General features: G+C 31.0%; 1 protein-coding gene across 1 annotated transcript in view; it reads left to right on the top strand.

The window, feature by feature from the left end:
- LOC107445007 (protein toll) overlaps positions 1-21,640 on the top strand; it is a 33,335-nt gene that overhangs the window by 5,939 nt on the left and 5,756 nt on the right. The window contains exons 2-6 of the mRNA XM_087162696.1: positions 4,760-5,037; positions 8,590-8,901; positions 13,026-13,167; positions 15,117-15,308; positions 16,878-17,007. Coding sequence (XP_087018822.1) covers positions 4,760-5,037; positions 8,590-8,901; positions 13,026-13,167; positions 15,117-15,308; positions 16,878-17,007 — 1,054 coding nt within the window. The remainder of the gene's footprint in view (positions 1-4,759; positions 5,038-8,589; positions 8,902-13,025; positions 13,168-15,116; positions 15,309-16,877; positions 17,008-21,640) is intronic.

The raw sequence follows: 21,640 nt of genomic DNA, 5'->3' as shown, positions 1-21,640 counted from the left end.
ATTTTCATTTACGATCGAATTTTTTAAGTGTTTAAAATCACATAAACAATTTAAAATATGCTTTGCAATTTCCTCCTTATTTCCTTCACTGGAAATATTTAGAATGTCTGAAATTTTGATTAAATCCGAAAAATTAAAAGTATCACAAATTTCTTTCATTTTGTTTGCAAATTCATTAGTGTTAGTTTCAAAAGAAAATTCTGAAAAATTAAGAATTTTGTTACGGTTTAATCTAGACAATTCATTTGGAAACAAAAGTTTAAATAATAACTTAATTTTGTTTGCCTTTGTTACTTTAATTGACGTTTGAACCACATCTATTTCTTTTAAAAACATTTTAAAAGCAGTATAAATGTATCATAATAATTAAACTATATATCATAAAAATAAAAAAAAACAATATAAACACAAGAATGCACTTCATATTATTACGAAGGAGAAAAAAAAATGCAGATATGCACGGGATTTATCTTTGTAATAAAAAAAAAATAAGCACTTTTATCACACTTCGAAGGAGGGAAAAAAAAATCTTTTTCCTATAAAGGAATTTTCCATAGGAGCAAAAGCTCCTCTAATTTTTCGAATAAAAACGCGCACATAATTGTTTTCTTCTTCTATGTTTTGATTTCACAACTTTTCTTTTTTCTTTTTTCTTTTTTCACAACATCAAGATTAGGACTTTTCTAAAACACTAATCCAGATAAATTGCACACTTCATTGCTTCTGAGGGCACTAACAGGCAGTGTAGACACAAACGTTTTCATGGCTGTCACAGTTTCTTTCAACATTCTCGTAGCGGCGCATGTACCGGAACTAGTACCGTAAAATCACCGATGAAGCAATTTTTCTCCCGGGTGGTAGAACGGCGTTAGGCGATTTCTTCCGGGTGGGAAGTCTTTTCATTTTCCCCCCACAATCTAAAGCTTTTTAATCTCAGGAGTCCAATGAAGTTTTTTCTCTTCAAAACAAAGGGGGTGAAACAGGGATTTCCAAGGCGACGAAGTAGCAGTCAGTTTAGGCATAGTTCGCAATAGTATTGCACAAAAATTTTCTTTTAAGGGGTTTCCTGCACAAAGCAACAGTCCTGCCGTCTTCTAATATGCGGTGTATCCACACCGATATTTTTTAGTATTTAAGTTAAAAAGCAGAATTAAAGAGTCCAGTTGTGCATTATCTGTTTATTTATAAGCTATGGTGAAAGCATACACATTTTTACCTCCTCCCGCTGGCGATGGGTGGAGACCCATGTCCCGTCTAAGCAGACGGATTTTAGTTAAAGCATGATAAACAACAAAAAGCCACGCAGAAACTTGTGCTCTGCGTTTTATAGGATGATTAAACAGTGTAAAAAGGTTTCAGTCATATGCCTTTTCTGTATTCTTACGCCTCATCAAATTTATTTATTACTCAAAGCAAATCGTTTAATCTTTCCTTATATGGAAGTGAAAGATCTTAAAATAACTTCTCTTTTGAAGTATTAATCTAATTATTATTCATTGGCATGTTTTTAGCCTTGAAGTCCCAAAATAGAATTTCTACCCTTATCCTTTACTAAAGATATTTAATGAAAAGGAATGAAGTTTTAATGCTTTTATTAATACAAAAGTATTTAATTTTTGTATTACATTACAAGTACTCCGCTCAGACAATTTAAAAAGTGAACTAGTTGCGCACATGGAACCCATATTCTATTCTAAAGTTGACTGAGAGAAATGTATCATAGATATTTGAGAATTTAATCTGTAGTGGTAGACAAGGGAATAAGTCAAACCAACCATATTCATAAATTAAACAAATTTTTAGACATATATTTGCTACCACTCTCTTATTTTTACTAGAATTTCTATTAAAGGGTACTTTTGTAAACTGGTTTACCTTGATAGTGGTCTGATCGGACTGCCTATAAAAAACCATGTGGAGGCTTTCAGTTGTAGGAGGCTTTGGGTTGACACGGTCAAATAAAATTGTAAGCTCTGGTAGAAACTCAATTAATCTTTGTTTATTTAATTATTCAATCCTAACTTCTATTCATATATAAAGTGAAATCATTCTTTGCAATTAGTTTCAATAGTAGACTAAAAAAATGTCAAAAAAGATGTTCATTTTAATACATTTTTGAATTTTATTAGTCACCAAATTTTGTATTTTTACTCACTCGTGGCAACCCTGCATTCACCCAAGTGGGAGTTTGAAAAAAAGTTACCCGAGCAGATATGATTGGTGGACGGGGAAATTTAAACTACATCCGTCCCATAATTTTTTATATGTGCTTGAATAATCAAATTATTGAGGTGATCTGGAATGTTAAATGTTAACTTTCTACTTTTTTACTTTTATTTACAAAAATTGGGCACCTGGGCCACTTAGCGGCCCCTATCCCATACATCTAGAAATTTACAGAAAATTTATAGTAATAACATTTTGAATTTAGCAGTCGATGTGGTAGCTAATAGAAGAACAAGCACTTTGCTTGAGTAAATATAACATTTGAATATCTGATTCATCGAATCTAAGTTGACATATATAAATATAAACATAATTTGACATATATATACGTAAGTTGACATAAATAAATATTAACATAAATTGATACATATTTCACTAATTAAATTTCTATATTATAACTAGCACATATTTAATTATGACATACATTGAAGTTCATTCGAATACATTGTGATAGCCATAAAAAAATCAACCCGTTCACTTGTGAAATAATAAAACAATGAAAAATTCAATATGACAAATTGACGTTTTTACATAACATTAGAAATATTGATTAGAAAATTAAAACCATGTAGAGGCTTTCTCATGTAGGAGGTGATGGCCAACCCGAAGAATGTGCAAAAGCCCTAGCTTAGTCTGGTACACAGTTAACATGGTTTCTCGAAGCTCTGATGCAACAGAAAATGAAAAAAAGCCGCTGTTTAAGTGCTTTAAGCTTAAAACAAAGTGATAATTTTAAACTATATATCTCATCCCTCAGTTATGAATTATCCGAGCTTTACAACGGGCAATTAACTTGAATATCTTAAAAGTTGTTATACTTTTTTTTAAAGTCTCCAATTAGGAGGCATTTTTCCCCCTAGATGAAAATTATCAAAATCTCTGTCTCATTCCCAGTTTTTACAAATTTTTATGAGTCCAGATAGGACAGCATTGGAGTAAGTTTTTAAATATTCAAAAATTAGACCACAAATGCTTTTCGTTTTCACAGAACTTCTGCTTTTCTCCATACTGGCGTTTTACGGTATTTTCAGCTAAAGCCTAGACACCCCTAGGCTTAGAGAGACTAAACTTGTCCTCACATTTATCAGTAACTGTTGCCTACTCACAGCAGTGATGAAAATAGTATATTATTCAGAAAAAGAGCATAATTTCTTATGACGACGAAGCCTTCGAAACGCAATCTTAATGTGATGGTACTTCATAAGGTTTCCTTTTAGGTTAATTTATCACATTGTTTAAGGCTTTCTGCACCTGCCTATTGATCTAAATAATTTGCCACGATACAAGAAAGCGACGATTTGACAATAAACAAGAGATAAACGAGTTATATACAAAATTACAAAAAAGGGGAGAAAAAACTATTTAAAATCGAAGGAATCTGGATTACATGAGAAATAAAAAGCGAAATTAAGCTCATCATCTCCCTACCTCACCTCACCCCGGTTGGCCTTCACGGTACACAGAGGGATTGCCCCGTCAAAGCATATTAAATGAACAAATAAGTTCGAAGAATATATAAATTGTTTACGCTATCTACTAAAATACTTCGTGAGAGTGGATTCGGACAATTTCAGAGACTACAACTATTACGAATGTACCGCAGTTTCAAATTATATTTTTCAGTGATAGTGACCTTAAGCAAAATTTTTTTGAAATGAGCAGATATGTTTGTAAATTTTTTTTTCAAATATTAGCATTCGTCTGTATATTATATGTATTTTTTTTTTAAGTAACTTCGCACTGGACAAAATTCTTTTAATTCAACTTTATTAAAATATAAATATAATATTGAATTTACTTTCTTAAACTACAGAAAATCCGCAGTAGTTGGAGTATCTGTAAGTTAGCTACCATTATAATAATTGTGAGGGACACTGGGGACCTGAGAAACAGCTCTAAAACAAGAAAAACAAAAATTCCAAAAGAGATCAATAGAAGCATTTTTTTTCAAATTTTATTTAATTAATCGCTGAAAAGGAATGATCAAAGGATTTATGTTTTAAATCGATCGCAGAGATGCCAACTGCTCCGGACACGCCAAAATAATTAAAAAAACGGTAAATTACTACAAAGTAAATTTGGCAAATATTTGACTATTTTTTCTTTCTTTTTAAAATGTATATGATGACATAAGAACTATAAAGTGGTGAATTTTATAAGCCTACGAATTATTTAGAAATAGTGGCGGGTAAAAATCTACTAAATTGAATTTATTAAACCAAGAATCACAATTGATAAACTACCACTTTAAAATATATATTTGCTCTCCGGAGCAAGTTGGCATCTCTGCGATCGTCGATAAATTATGGTAGTTACGAATGCAAAATTAAATTAATCAATTGAATGGAATGAAAAAAATTAAAAATTTTTTTTAATCAGATCACGTTTCATCACTGGAATGCCTTAGATTAATTCTTTAAAAAAATTTCTTCTATTAATATTCGTTAGGAATGAAATCGGCCCGATTAAATCTCAAGCAAACTTCTTCCAAAGTTGGGAAATTTAATACATTTACGATCTTTCTATGTTGCAGGAAATAATTGGGTGTGTGATTGCCGGCTTTTGTGGATCAAAGAATGGAATGAAGATTTGACTAATAGATTGAAGAAGAATAAATTAAAAAACTTCAGTTATGAGTTCATGTGTTCATCACCACTCATTTTCAAATCAAATATGCTGAGTCAATTGACTAAGCAAGATTTATCTTGGCCTAAAGAAGACTGCCCAACTCGTATTTGTGAATGTTCATGTGTTCCTTACCAAGACGAGGGATATGCGTATGTAAATTGCTCTTCGAACAGACTGAGCCGGGTATTTATTATTATTTTTTCAAGAAATCTATTTCTCTTAATAAATTTATAAATTGCATAATATTTAGTTAAATTAAAAAACTTACGTTGGTTTGCCAAATACGACGTTTTGCCAAAACCTACAACACAATAAGATGAAGTCTGCCAACTGCTCCGCTTTCTGCAAAAGTTTTAATAAATTGGTAGAGAATTATGTAGTAAACTTGTAATCAAGGATAATTCCGCCTACTTTCTAAGAGTGTTACCACGAGATGACTGCAAAAAAGGTTATACTTCATATGATACTTTGAATTCTTCATATGTAGCAGTGGAAAAAGTACTTGAAATAAAAAATACCAAACTAAACATCACTTAAAATTCGTTACCACAGCAAAATATTTTTTTTTCTCAGAGCCAAGATAGTTGGCACATCTGTAAGATAACTAGCTGGGGCTTGAAACAAGTATGTTGAACACTTTTCGAACAACAAATTTCGATCGAAAATTTTAATCAAGAAATACATTAATTCCGACAAAAGATAGTATACTGAAACGATATACTTTATCTCTTTGTTGTTTAAGGAAAAGTGCAAGCGCTTGAAAGCAATTAGTTTTACAATTCTAGTAGTTAATAGTATACCTTTAATTAGTGTTACGGGACTGGCTACTATGAACCGGAATAGGTTCTATTCAAATTTAACGGTAATACAACTCAAATTGAATCAAATTTGTTAAAGCAAGAATCAATTATAAATATAAAAATAAAATGTTTAGCAGAATGCAATTGGTAGTATAAATTGGTTTATTGGAATTGCATACATTTTCAGGCTTGTGTAATACGTTTAGGCTTAAAAACCTTTATCAAATAGAAGGACAGATAGCAAAATACAGAGAATGATATCAAGAAAATACATCCAGGGTAACAGTGGGGTTCGAACCCGCTATCTAGACGCTTTGTACAGAGCTAGGAAGGTGATACCGGTCAGCCAGGGACGTGCCAAATATCAATCACTAACCAATCCTGTATGCATTTTTTTAGAATAAGTGTTTTGCCCTTGTAGGTTAAACAATTAAAAACTTACCTTTTAAAATAAAAGATTTTTACGTTGAAATATAGAAGTTTCTACCAATAGAAAAATCTCATCGACCGTTCGAGGGGACACTTATACCAATCCTGTTGATACCTCTTGAATCTCCATCATTACCGAACTATTTCTGGGACGATGTTTATCATTTTATTATGCTTCGCATTTTTCTATTATTTGATTGCAATGAATTTTATTTGGAATAAGAAACAAAAAAGATAATGTTAGCACCTCTAATTCTTTTAAAGGAGTCTTATGGATGAAAAATTTCAGTACCTGAGTAATTATACAGCAAAAAGTGAGATTTGACTAAGGATTTTGCTTCTGCACATTAAAAAATAATCATTAAAAAATATCTTTTTATCTACAGTTTTTTCACAGCTTGTTATCATTCCTTTTTTGTTTATATTGAAATAAGAAAAAAAAAGTAATGTCAACCTCAAAATTTCTGAAAGCCGAAAATGTCAGATATTTTTTTTTTTGTAGTGAAATTTTTTTTAATTTAAAATACATAAGATCGCGCTTAGAAAGTGATTTTAAAGTAAAATTAAATTTATAGCTTACTATTTCAAAAATAAATAAATAAACTTATTTTTAATTTAATATTTTTAAAAAATTTTATTCTTAGTTTACATAACTATGATTATTTGACTTACAATTTTAACAGCATCAAATTCATATTGATTATTTAAATATTTCAAAAATGTAATGTCTGCAAGTAAGTTACTGCACATCTTGATAACTTATTTGTATTTTTACTAATTCTATTCTGATAGATACAATTTGAGCCCTCTTATGGTGTACAATTGCAATCGCAAAATGTAAAGCACAGTGTGTAAAATAAAACAATAAACCATTCTGACTATATTTCGAACTAATGATCGGATATCACGTTCTACAACTCAATCTTAATGGTTCGTTGGGATTATCTCAAATATGCTAATTAATTAGTGCATTCGATATTTTAAGATACGCAATCAGACTCAAATAAAGTACTTTCTCTGCATAAACAGACCTTTTATAGACGGATAAACATGCCAATTTCAAAAATACGACTTTTTAAAAAATTCAATTTCTCTAGAATTACTCGATCGATTTCACTCAAATTTCATATTTTTCCATCTAGAATTGCATTGCTCAAAATGATATAAGAAATTGCAATCCTTACAATGCAAAAATTTTCTGACAATTATTAAATATACACTCTATAAAATCGACGCACCAAGAAGCAATCATCCGCTCGCTTTGAAATTTCGTATGCATGAATGTTTTGAACAGATATGGCTGGAATGATGCCGACTGGGGACGTATAGTCTTTAGTGACGAGTCCCGCTTCCAACTGTGTCCTGACGATCATCGAAGACGTGTTTGGAGACGCACAGGGCAGAGGGCGGATCCTGCCTTCACTATTGCACGCCACACCGGCCCTCAACAAGGCATTATGGTATGGGGTGCCATTTCCTTTGACAGCCGGACCCCTTTGGTCGTCATTAGAGGTACACTTACTGCACAGCGGTACGTCGACGACATACTAAGACCAGTTTTGCTACCGTTCCTTTTGCAGCGCCCTGGGCTGGTTTTTCAGCACGCAATGCCGGACCACATACGATGCGAGTTGCTATGAACTGTCTGCAAGCTTATCAAACACTTCCTTGGCCTGCCAGATCATCAGATCTCTCTCCCATCGAGCATGTCTGGGATATGATGGGAAGGCGATTGCATTTACCACGGAATGTTGATGACCTCGTTCGACAATAGGATCGAATTTGGCAGAAAATACCGCAAAAGACTATCCGGGAGCTTTATCGGTCTATGCCACGCCGTGTGGCAGCTTGTATCCAGGCTAAAGGCGGGTCAACACCTTATTGAACTTGTTATTGTAACTCTGCAATAAATTATTCAATTGTTCTGAAATTTTAATCATTTACTATTTTGTACATTGTCTTCCTATCCACCAATTTTCGTTTCAATCGGACAACTCCTTCCTGGTGCGTCGATTTTTTCGTTATAGAGTGTAATAATAATAAATTACAAATAATGCAATGCAAAAGTTATTTTCGCATATTTTTACATAAACAGATTTTATAATTATGTGCAAATTTCATATATTCGTTTAAAAAATATTTTTGAGATATGGTGAAATACGTAAAAAGTGAAATTAAAATTAAGGAGTCCAAACGATATTTCTCAGATTGCGGCTAACCCCTGAATTGTAGAGTTGAGACAGCCGAATCCATTGCAGAAAAAGGTACGTTCATTCAGAGAAAGTGCATTTTTGTGTCTGTTTTCGTGCTTTAAATTATATCATCTATGTGTATTAGCATATTTGAGAACACCCCCTCGAACCATTAAGATTGAGTTCTAGAAAGAAAAGAACCGATCAATAAATCAAAAGTTATTCAGGGTGGTCCGTTTTCTAGCTGGCGCAATGTACGTGAACATAATTCTGAAGATTTTTCTATTCATTAAAATACCTTTACATTTTACTAGATTCCAAGTAGATTTCCAGAATTGACGATTGAACTAAATCTTCGAGAAAACATGCTATCTAATCCAATCGAACTCAACCTTCATCCAACGTCCAAGCTACGTACCTTGAATCTGGAACGCAACTTTATTTCACAATTGGACTTTACACTTCCGAATAACGTAGAGACTCTTCTACTGGCAGAAAACAATATCACAAGATTCTACAATAATCCGCCGTCTAAAGTCCAGACTTTCACTCTGTCTCATAATCCATGGCAGTGTGATTGTGATACTCTGCCTTTCAGAAAGTGGATGCTGGCAGAAAGTTCTAAAGTAAGGTATAGTTTGTCTACGGTAAGAACTCCCCTCAGCAAAAAGTCTGAGATCATTTGCTGCTATGGAAACAAGAATAGCTCATTTCAGGGAGGGTAGCTTCCTTTCACTCTAAGGCTAACACAGTAGACCAAAGAGAAAGATTCCCTTTCTCTCTTCAGCCACGAGCCAAAACCTATCCTATGCAATGACCCAACACCCCTACTTGAAATACCTCGTTGCCATAGTAACCGCTACGGGTCCATGTGAATAGCTAGGGGAGTTCTAACTTTACACAAACTATACAACTCTCTCTCTCTTTCTATATATATATATATATATATATATATATATATATATATATATATATATATATATATATATATATATATATATATATATATATATATATATATATATATATATATACACAAATTAACATGAAAACATGAATAAAATAGAGAAACAAGAATGGTAAAAGCATATAGTCGTTATCAAGAAACATCTAATTGCTATAAATGCGATATTTCTGAATAAAGAATAATTATCCTAAGATAAAAATTATTCTTTATATGTGTCGATATCACAAAAAACCTTATGCTGTAAAAAATCATGAAATAAAAGAAAAATGTAAAAAGAAATCGAACTTACCTTCGGGAATTAAAGCGCGGTTTAGGTTTAAAAGTACAATAATAAAACAGTTAACAAAAATCGCGAAGATGTAAAATATTGGAAGTTGTGCTTATAGCTTGAATCGAATAAAATAAAATTAAAAAAATATATATTTGATCGAAGAAGAAGAACAAATTTTTAGTAAAATATTAGTGCTGCCATCTATGAGAAAAAATTAAAAATTTAAAAGAAATAATAATGAAAATGTTTAACGAATTGATTAAATTAGCAGACTAAAAAAAAATCATTCATAGGGAAATTAATTTAAGAGTCAGTCTGTACAATTGGATAGAAAGCCGTTTATAGACTTTATCCTTCATTCAAAAACCTTACATAATTTTACAGATTACACATATCCATATTTCATAGGGTGACTTATTTAAAAATCAGAGCCTGCATACAGGAATAGAAAACCGTTTATAGGTTTTATTTTTCATTTATACAAACTTACATAATTTTAAAGTATACACGTATCACCTGCATTCATTTGGGGTTGTTCTTTACGAACCAGAGCCCATTCCACTTATACAAAAATAATAAATAAATAAATAAATAAATAAATAAACTGTTTATTATACTGGACAATTAAAATTAAATTAATTTCAAGAGGCTACAAATACTAAAAAGTAACTAAAAAATATTTAACTAATCCAGTATAAAAGGTCATACATCCAAACTATTCCGTCCAGTGGCTTTAGGAATAGTTTATCATAGTTAGTTCCTACCTTGAAAAAATCAGAGCTCATTCTTAAAGCAGAAAAATTAAATAAAAATTAAAAATTAATGTACCAAGTTTTTTAAGATATTTTTAAAATAGAATTTAAGAAATGAACTAGGAAAATGGCTTTTAATTAAATTGTTTTTATATATATCAGTATCTAATAAAAACTCGTTACAGTTAGAATTATTCCTGTAAAATCTATGAATTTGATTGGTAATAATATTAGAAAAAACCTTATTGGCTAAGTTAGAGTTAAAATCAATGCATTTTTTAACTGGAAATTTAAAATCATTTCTTTTGTCAAAAAGTTTAAATGTAATATTTTTATCTACATTAATATTAAGAGTCAAATTTAAAAAATTTGCTGAAGAATTACTATTATTTGTTTTATTAAGAATTAATTCATTTGGATAAATATGTTTTGCTAGAATATCGAAATCATTAAAATTAATAACTAAAAGATCATCAATGAATCTGAGAAAGAGAGAATTAATTGGAAGATTAACATGTGATTTTACAAATCTATATTCTTGTAGAAAAAGAAAAATATTACAGATGTTAGTACTAAAATTATTTCCCATGGGAATACCATTAATTTGTTGAAAAAGGTGGTCATTGAAAAGAATATAATTGTTGTTAAGGTTAATATGTACTAGAAAGTTCCAGTTATCTTCATTAATAATATCACTGAGATTAAACATGCTATGAATTTGAAGAAGGTCATCATGAATTTTATTAGTTGGAAGGGAAGCATATAGGTTTTCGAAATCAAAACAGTGAATTGAATCAACATTTTTTAAAGTTTTTAGTGTATTTAAAACCTGGATGCTATTTTTAATATTCCAATTTAAATAATTATTATTTTTAGTAAGTTTATTAATTTTGCTATAAACTTTTTTAAGATTATTCTCAAAGTAAATACCGATTTTTTTCATGTTACTATTAACGCCACTTGCAATAAACCTGAATTTGGTTGGAGTCTTATGGAATTTGGATTGGCAAAAAGAAAAGGTCACTATACAAGACAATTATTTTTCGCTCTGATAAATAATATATATATATATATATATATATATATATATATATATATATATATATATATATATATATATATATATATATATATATATATATATATATATATATATATATATATATATATATATATATATATATATATATATATATATATATATATATATATATATATATATATATATATATATATATGACGCCCGGTGGCTGAGCGGTAGCGCTTCGCGCTGCCGTGCCGCAGGTCCTTGGTTCGATCCTTGGGCCGGGCAAGGCCGACTCAGCCTTTCATCCCTTCAGTGGGTCGATAAAATGAGTACCAAGCTTGCTTGGGAACTAACACTGGGGGTTCCGCGTTCGGCTGACCACCTGACTGGAACACATGCTCCTGCACCCCAGAGCCCAAGGTCAAGAAAACTGAGATGGGCACAGTCGGCCTTGGCCCTCTTAATGGGCTGTCGCGCCACTGAGTTAGTTAGTTATATATATATATATATATATATATATATATATATATATATATATATATATATATATATATATATTATTTATCAGAGCGAAAAATAATTGTCTTGTATAGTGACCGTTGAACAAGCAGTTTAACAAATTTTATCCGTAAAACAAACAAAAATGGCTGTTGAATCATTATAACTATTTGTGTTTAGTGCAGTGTAAATTGGATGGATATATATTTCTCAGGGAAAATCTCTGAAGCATTGTCTGCCAAAAATCAAAGGTTTTCAACCTATCTGAGAACTAAGGGCAAAAAGAAGCCATACACTTATGAGAATGTGGATGAATCCAGCATTTTCCTGACTGGCATTGTTTTCAAAATTCCATCTCAGAGAAAACAATTGAGGCCGATGAGAGAAAACAAATTGAATAGAAAATTGAAGTTTCGATTAGAACATCGGCGAATTGGATAAGAGAAATTTTTTTTTATCCTGAGGCAGATTGGGAAAGAAAATCTTTCAAGATTTTGACAAACAGCATAAGTCACATTATGTGCCAATATGTACGTTTTCTTTTTTTTTAAATTATATCTTCTCACAATTTTCAATTAGAATTTTAAAACCAGGAACTAACAATTGAACGACTCTCTAGCGCGTAAATATGATTTATAAAAATAATAAATATTAATAATAATAAATAATTCAATGAGGTAGACTGGAGAAAAAACTTTTCAAGATTTTGTCAAACAATGAGTCCCATTGTACGTTAATATATATTTTCTCATTTTTTAATTATTTCTGCTAACAGTTATCTATTAAAATTAAAAAAAAATATCTAACAATTAAACGAGCAAAGAAGATTTATAAAAATAATTAATGATTAAAAAAATATTTAACTGTTTAGATGCATACTTTTGCTTATTTGACCCCCCCCCCTCATAAAGGAAATATTTCCAAAAAGTTGACTTTAGAAGCAGTTGGCGTAACTACGTTACGTGACAACTTGGCGTAACTACGTTACGTAATAAAGTACGCCGGTAGTAAGGATATGTTTGCCTAACACATTTTTGAATTTTTACTAAAAGGGAAAGTAATGAAAGCGAATTTAAATATTATAATACCAATTTCTCCCACTAATTGGCGATTTTAATTACTCTCTTACTGAAGTAAGCGAAAAATTTAATCGAAATTTAAAACTAGGCAAAGTAACCCTAATTGACGGATTAATGCCATTTTAGAAAATTTCTAAAATTTCGAAATATTTTCAGATTTTAGATGTAAACGAGACACGATGCAGCTTTGAAGAAGACAGAGAGAATATGAGAGGGAGAGTAATAATTACTCTAAGTGAAATCGAGCTTTGTCCTAAACTAATACGGAACTATATCTTAATGGGGGTAGGTGGTGCGGGTAAGTATCAATATCAAACATGTCTTGAACTACAGAAAAGTTATGTTAAAAGATGCTTTTCTTTTATCATTTATGTTGTTGTTTTTAATGTCACTTGCCTATGTAAGCAAGTAACCTCGGTGAAATTTAATGCCGATGGTGCGTTTCTTGCTTATCAGTGCTATGTCCAAAAGTACGACTTCAGCTGTACACTCCTCACAGCCCTTTTTATAGGGCGGAGCCATTCACATATTCATTCATTCATCCACAGAATCGTAATTCTAACCTGAACAATAGAACAATCAATCTCCAATTCAGTCCTACGAGAGGTATAATTTGTTATGGGAACATGGAGGACTTCATGACCCGACAGATTTAATGCGCACCAGTTACCACATACTACAAGAAGAATCTCCGACAGAACGGGATCGAATTCAGTACCTCTTAGATATGGGCCTAACACCTTTCCAACCAGGTTATCCCGGCCCTTCTATCATCTATACCAAAGTAAAGCTAGTTCAAAAATCGTCAAAACCCAGAAATCTCCTCCAAATAAAACGTTATTAAACCAATTGCAAACTGTTGTGTACCTTTTACATTGTGAATGAAAATCCAGATAGTACGCAACACTATGTTAAACGTTGTATTTTCATTTGGTCGGCATAGAAAGATTGATCAATCAATCTTTTTTAGACTTGGAAGAAATATTAGTATGCAAAATTTACAAAAATGAGATATTTTCGTCTTTTACTGTAAATCTTCTTTTTGCCTTTTTCTTCTCTCTAGCTTTGTCCAAGCTCTGAAATGCAGAATTATGTTTGCGTTGAAAACTTGTGATTAGGCTAAATTGGTTTTACTTTTTCACTTTTAGAGCTTTAAAGAAAGTGTGAAAAGCGCGAATAAACCTTGTTTAAGTGAGGGTTATAAATTCTAAATGAAATCTTGGAAAGGTGAATTTATCCTCGGTTTGGAAACGCTTTTCTACTGTTGATTTGAAAAGGATGATTTATTCGTGATTTCAGAACGTTTTTCTAGTCTTGTTTCGCAAAGCCAGATTCAATCTCGATATAAAAGGGTTGTTTTTGCGAAATTAATGCGAACATTGGTAGCATAGTTAAATTTCAAGCTTGCATGGTTTATTTGCTAATCATTTATAACCCTAGTACAGGGGTTGCGATAAAGGTTGTTGATGTCATTAAAATCAACCTTGCACTACTATCTGGGATTACTCGACCTCATGTTTTCGGCTTTGGATGGATTGGGTAAGTAGGGGGGGGGGGATAATATTACGAATCAACTTTGTAAAAATAATTTGCATTTTAGAGCTTCCTTTTTTTAATTTATTAAAACTGACGCATTAAATTGTCCATAAGAACAAAGCAAGGAAAATATAGCAAGCATATGAAGTTGACCTTATTCATGGACAGTGCATATTTCGATTTTATTAATACTGCTCAGAACTGTATGCAAAAATCATTATCTTAATATTAGTCCCATGTCTCGATATTGTTATCCAACGGTTCAGGATATTAAAAAATACAAATGCAGTTTTGCACAAATGCAGAAGCAAATTTAGAGAGGAATATTTGTTTTCTCTTCCCCGTTTCATTTAAATGTAGTGGTGTGTTGAATAAATTTGAATCAAATTTACAAAATAAAGAATCATACATTAAAACATTAACTCAGCTACCACTAGAAGAAATTTTCACAAAAAGATCAGAAAGTAGGCAGCCTAGCGTTTTTTTCACCCCCCAGATTCGATAAAACTAGAGAGTAAGGTTAATGTGGGCAATTTTTATTAATTTGCCAGTAAAGATTCCTAATCATTATTTTGAGCATATTAGAAAAACTGTTATTTCAATTTGAATGGTTGTCAAAATTTTGAATGATATATAACCTAATTTTGGGTGTATATATTACTAATAAACAATTTTCAAAAATAATTGTTTTTTTTTATTCATACCTTGCAGTGATTCTAATGATGACAGTGGCCTCCATTTTGTTGTATTTCCGATATCGATATCATTTAAAAGTGTGGCTCTATTCGAGAGAATGGAGATGTTTCAAGAAACGAGACAAAAGAGATGACGGAAAACTATTCGATGCTTATATTTCGTTCACTGATGAAGACGCTGCTAGGGTCCGAAAACACTTTCTGCCAGGTAAGTTTAAAAATGCCTTAAAATCTCAGCTTCTTGCTTTACATTTTCTTAAAACAATTCATAATCGTGTGGTAGCAAAATCCTCAGAATGCCAGATTAAACTTTTATATTATTTTTAAGTGCGACAAAAGCAGGCCTGCCAACTACTAACGCTTTATTCAAAATATTTTGTAGAGTAGTAGACATTTAAAAACCAAAGCTTTCTGTGTTTTTTCCAATGTAGCCAACATTTTAAAAGCCTCACCATGAAAGAGCTGGAACAAAATGGCGTTGAATATGAACTTTTAAATCATTAATGCACAGTGGTGTGGAAAATAAGTTTAAAAAAACTAAAATTAATACATTTAAGCATAATAGTAGCTACCACTAAAATAAACCTTTTAGTGACGTTCTGGGAAACATTCCTGAGGATGATCTGAAGACGTGCCATCCGAATTTTGATCCTCTGCAAAGGGGTGCTGCCCTGATTCGGTAACAAGACGACCTTCGAGAAGTCGAGCTTTTCACGGTAGAACAGTTTAACGCACCTCACACTCTAGATCCATTTGCAGGCAGATCAAAGTGGTCACTCACCCGCGCACTGACCACAGCCAGTGATGCTTGACTTCGTTGTGCTACTATGAACACTGTCTAAACGATCAGCTCAATGAGGAACTGTTTGCAATTATAAATGTCATTTCACAGAGTTTAATGAATTTTTTTGTCAAATTATATAATTGAACATACGGTGGTTGCAATAGTTTTATTTCTTATGACATAAATTTATATTTTTATACCATTTTTCTGAGCAACATAAATTTATATTTAAATTGGTTTTCACCGGCATTACAAGTAAATAAATTAAACATTCATGTAAACATATGATAGTTAGATGAGGGTGTGTTTAATATCTCGCGAAATAAAAAAAAGGTCTCAAATTGTAATTCAATTGCCATTTTACGAATATTTGGGGAAATTGATTTTGGATGAAAATTTTCTATGTTGGGTTATGGTAAATGTAATTTTTGTTTTACTACCACTAGTAAAAACATCTCTTATTTCGTGTAAAGTTCGGCAGCTATGTACTATTGTTTCATACATATAGGGAAATGTTCAAGTTTTAACCCTAAACAGGTAGACGGGATTTGATAATAACATGGGATTTCATAACTTCTATTCAAAAGAACATATAATGCAATTTCGCCATGAAAACTACATACTGCTGTTTCTTCATTGATCAGCATTTAATTTTTTTTTATCCTCTATTTTTTTTTCTTCTATATTTTTTACTTCTTTTTATTCTTTCTCTTCATATTCTTTTTTCTTCTTCTTCTACTTCTACTCATTTTCTTCTTCTACTTCAACTCATTCTCCTCTCTTACTTCTATTCATTCTCTTCTACTTATTCTCTCTTTTCCTCCTCTCTCTCTTCCTCGCCTTTCTACTTTGTCTTCCATATCACCATCTACTTCTTCTTCTCCTACATCTTCTTATTCTTATTCATATTCCAAATGGGTGAAAAATATTATTTAAGTTAGAAGGAGGTAATAAACTGCATTTTTTACCATTGTTTATTTTGCTTTTCCTTAGAACTGGAAGAGAAACATCCATTTTATAAATTATTTGTCCCCCAGAGAGACCTCAAAGCTGGAAATTTCGAAATAAACAATCTAATGGAACGAGTGGTGGATAGCAAACGAATCGTCATTTTGCTCACTAAGTAAGTGTCATTTCTCTTAACTATTTTCAGCCTAAATTTAATCGATATAATAGCAGTTTAACACAGTGAGATAAGCTGTTCATGTGGTTGCTGAATAAGTAGTTCGAGTACTTTGCTGGAGTTAATTAAAATAATTGGAAATAATAAGAAACAGCATGCTGACAAACTTTGGTTTGAAACTAAACTGATTTTAAAAATAGAAAATCCCTTAATAACCAATAAATTTAATTATTGAAAGAACAGTCTCTTTTATCGAAACAAAAAGGTAATTTTTTTTTCTTCTTAATTCCTAGATTTTATTCTTGCAAATATAGAAATGGCAACTTGCTAAACATTAAGTGATAACCAAATTCATGTCTAATATTTAATATCTGATACTAGGTTTCAAAAATTAAGGAAAATTAATTTTATTTACAACTCCATACAACTAATTAACATATATATATATATATATATATATATATATATATATATATATATATATATATATATATATATATATATATATATATATATATATATACGTATATATATATATATTATACTAGCTGACCCAGCAAACGTTGTTTTGCCATATGAATTATTTCTAGAGTATGAAAATATATCTTATTTATTGTAAGTGTGTCAGTATGTGGTATATGAGTGGAAGAAGCATGGAGAGCTGTGAACGATGACGGAATGTGAAAATAACAACACACCAAATAATAGTTTTTTTTAATTTATTGTAACATTTTTTTAGAAATTATATATATATAACGAATTCGGAAAATATTAGTCAACAAAATTAATCTCTTAGTGCAATGGAGTGTACAATATTTTATGCCATTCCATCTTTAGCTAACACAAATAAACTGAATGGTTTGCCCACTCGAGAGCATGCCGCGTATAATTGTACGTGTGAAAAACATGGTGTGCTCAAATCTAAGACACAAACAGACATAGTTTGGCTTTGTCATTGAAAATGTCAATCTAATGGGAAACTGAATGCGTTTAAATTGAATTGGCACATCTGTGGGTATAATAGGGATTCTTGGAAGTAATATACTTTCACCCCGGAAATTGTCATTTAAAATAATGACTTCGATTGCGTTGTTCATTAATTTTGTAACGACTAATCGCGTGCCGTTGCACAGCCGTGGTGGGTTCAAATTACGAAGCAAAATAACCGGAGATCCAACTTTGAGTGCTAAATTATGCGGTGGTATGCCTGGTAAATCCAATGAGTTTAAGAACTCTGTTGGAAAATGTGCAGCTTCAATGGGATCGAAAACTGCATCAACGGATTTATTTGTCACCTAGTTATCTGGCAATAACTGTTATATCTTCAGATTCAATTCGTTGACGTTCACATTTTTTGCTGCTAAAATCACCCTTTCTGACAGCCACTCATGATGAATGTATTGTGTGTGTACAGTCAGCAAAAAAAAAAAGATATCACCCTGAATAACTTTTGTTACAATGATCGGATTTTCACGATCTAAGTGTCAATCTTAATGGTTCCCGGAGGTGACCTCAAATATGCTAATTAATTAGTGCTAACTATTAATTAAGTTACGAAATCTGACACAAAAACGTACTTTCTCTGAATAAACATGTATTTTTTTTTACATATTTGGATTCCTAACCTTCAAAATATAGGGGGTAGCCGCAATCTGGGAAATGTGGTCCACATAGTTTGGTCAGGAGAGCGATCCAAAGTTCGTACCCCTTAATGTTAATTTCGCTTTTTGCGTTTTCAGTCATATTTTCGAAACTAATGAAGCAATTCAAAAAAAATTGCACCCACTCATAAAACTCATTTACCCAAAGATAATTTCATGAAAAAAGTAATTTTTAATAATTATTAATTATTTTTTATTATTTAATTAAATTGAGGATGAAAAAATTTTGAATTATAAGGTATGAATTTTTTTATACCATAATAATTTACATATTTTTCAATAGAAAAATCTAAAGTTTCAACTGTTTTTATTTATTAGAAGCTGAAAAAAAATTAAAATTAATTATTTTTAAAAAAATAATTTGGCGACAATAAAAAAATGATTAAATGGGGCGATTAATATTAAAATGTGATAAACTTGCGAGGAACTTGACTTCGCGCGCGTAGTGTAAAATTTCATTCATATTTTTTTCGCTAATAATCGTTTGCTAATCTTTTTATTTTTATTTCTTTCAAACTATAAAATACGATGTTTCTTTTTAGTCATTTAATAACGTATTTGTAATTTAGTAAAGAAATTATGAATAAAACATTTCGAATAAAAAACACTTTATTCAACGAATGTCTAGTTTTATAAAGGCGTGCTTCTGATAGAATATGATTATGCACCAGATTGTGCTTACTTAATGTGATTATTTTTTTAATTTTTGATTTTCTTTTTCAATAACTGATACAATTCCAATAATATACACACGTATGCATAGATTTGGAATAATATATTTATCAATTTCCTGAATATATATTTTATAATTATTAATACGAATGCGTAGTCAACATTTTTAATCATCTTAAAACTTCCCCCGGTGGCTGAGCGGTAGCGCTTCGCCCTGTCGTTCCTCGGGCCGGGCAAGGCTGACTCAGCCTTTCATCCCTTCAGTGGGTCGATAAATAAGTACCAAGCATGATTGGGAACTAAACACTGGGGGTTCCGCGTTCCGCTGACCACCTGACCGGAACATCTGCTCCTGCACCCCAGAGCCCTAGGTCCAGAAAACTGAGATGGGCATAGTAGGCCTTGGCCCTCCATGGGCTGTCGTGCAGCTGAGTTTAGAGTAGAGTTTTTTGAAACTTCTTTACATCTTATATATCGCCTTAATCTTAAAATAAATTTGTAAATTACCTGTCTATGCGTGTTTCGCAGAATTATTTTTCTAACTTTTTTATTGAATTTTAATGCAATTTTTTTTAAACTCTATTATGTATATTTTTTTCCAATAATATACTAATCAATTGTTTAAGTACTTTAATTTATGTTTTTCTTTAAAATAAAATTACTTTTTAAATTATTGCTAAGTTCTTATTGAAAGAAAACTTAAAATTATTGCCAGCTATCTGAGAATTAAATCTTGTTAAGAAATTAAAAATATTCTACTGATCACACTCAATATCATTCGAAGCAGAACAGCTGACTATTTACTAAAAATACTATTGTTTACGAAAAATGTAGATAAATTATTAATTTTATTTTTTTTATTACTTCTTATTTATTCGAGTAATGAAAAGTAAATGCGTATGTGCGTACAGGGGAAAAATTTAACAGATTGTTTTGTTTTTTAAATGAACAAAAAACTATGGGCATGCAATTTTAATTCAACATTCAAAGTTAATCTTGTGCGCTAACCCTTTTAAGTTACCCTTTTGTCTTAAAAAGTTGAAAATATTTTCTTTAAAAGTTGTTTGTATAATTTCTCAACTTTTGCACAGTTCAAAAAAATATTGCTATATCAGGAAAATGTTCGATATGCCTTGTTTTGTTAAACAACTACTAAAATAAAAAATTGCACAAAGATTTGAAAAATGTGCTATTTTTAGAATCATCATCTCAAAAATTGTTCTTTTACTCCATTTGACTTTTTTCTTCTTAAATAACTTATAATCATAGTTTTAACACACGTTTTGAAGAAATTATGTATACAAATTTCTCCTAATATTTCGTAATAAAAAAACAAGAATATTAATGATTTATTTATACAGTGAAACCTGCCAAGTTGACCACACTTGTAAGTTTTACACCTGAATAAGTTGACCTCAATTATCAAGAACGGAAATTTTCCTACATAATAAAGAAGCAAAACCTTTGTAACTTGACCACCTGTCTATCTTGTATGTTGACCACTGAAATAAGTTAATTTTGTCTAGGAGTATTATGAAATTCTATTCTAAAACCCTCATAAATTGACCAGAAAAAAAAAATTCAGAAAATTTTCTGTCATTTCGCAATGTATGTTAATATTTCACTTGTTTGGTGAAATAGTGTAAAAAGCTAATCTAAACCTTTTTGTGAGTTGACCATCTGGGGAAACTGTAGGGAGTCAGCTTTTGACCATTTCTTTCATTCATTCATTGAAAACAGGTGTGTTAGTTGAAAAGTTGCTCTTCCAGTTGCAATAGTGAGCAAATAGGTTTGTATGCGTAGTAATAACAGAATAAATTTTAAAGTGTTAAAATAATTTTGTTTTGTTAAAGTTTTCAATGTTTTCGTGTTCTGATATTTTAAGAAATTATTTTTATTAAACACTTCACATGCATAACTAACAAAATAATTTTTTTTTAAAAGTTAGTTAAATATTAAAATTATTTCTGTGTAACAAATTGAAGTTCGTTTAGGTTTAAACACATTTCTTGAGATATTCATTTGGCCATTTGCTAAATCAAATTTTTAAGTCAAGTAAAAAAAAAAATTTTAATGTATAGCAACATGTAGGAAACGAAAAAGTAAACAATGTCCCACCCCTTCTATAAGTTGACCACTTGTCTACGTTGGCCACTAAAACAATGCACATGAAGTGGTCAACTTACCCAAGTTTTACTGTAATTGTTTCATTGAACCAGAGTAGTTAATTGTTTTCGTAATAATCGGCCTTACAACTATTTAACTTAGATTCTTTGGACTAGGCGTCACTTCATGCATGT

The sequence above is a fragment of the Parasteatoda tepidariorum genome, chromosome 5, assembly GCF_982258835.1.
Source record: "Parasteatoda tepidariorum strain Cologne lab strain chromosome 5, Ptep-v5.0, whole genome shotgun sequence".
Classification (NCBI taxonomy): Eukaryota; Metazoa; Arthropoda; class Arachnida; order Araneae; family Theridiidae; genus Parasteatoda; species Parasteatoda tepidariorum.
This window is presented reverse-complemented; position numbering and strand designations above follow the sequence as displayed.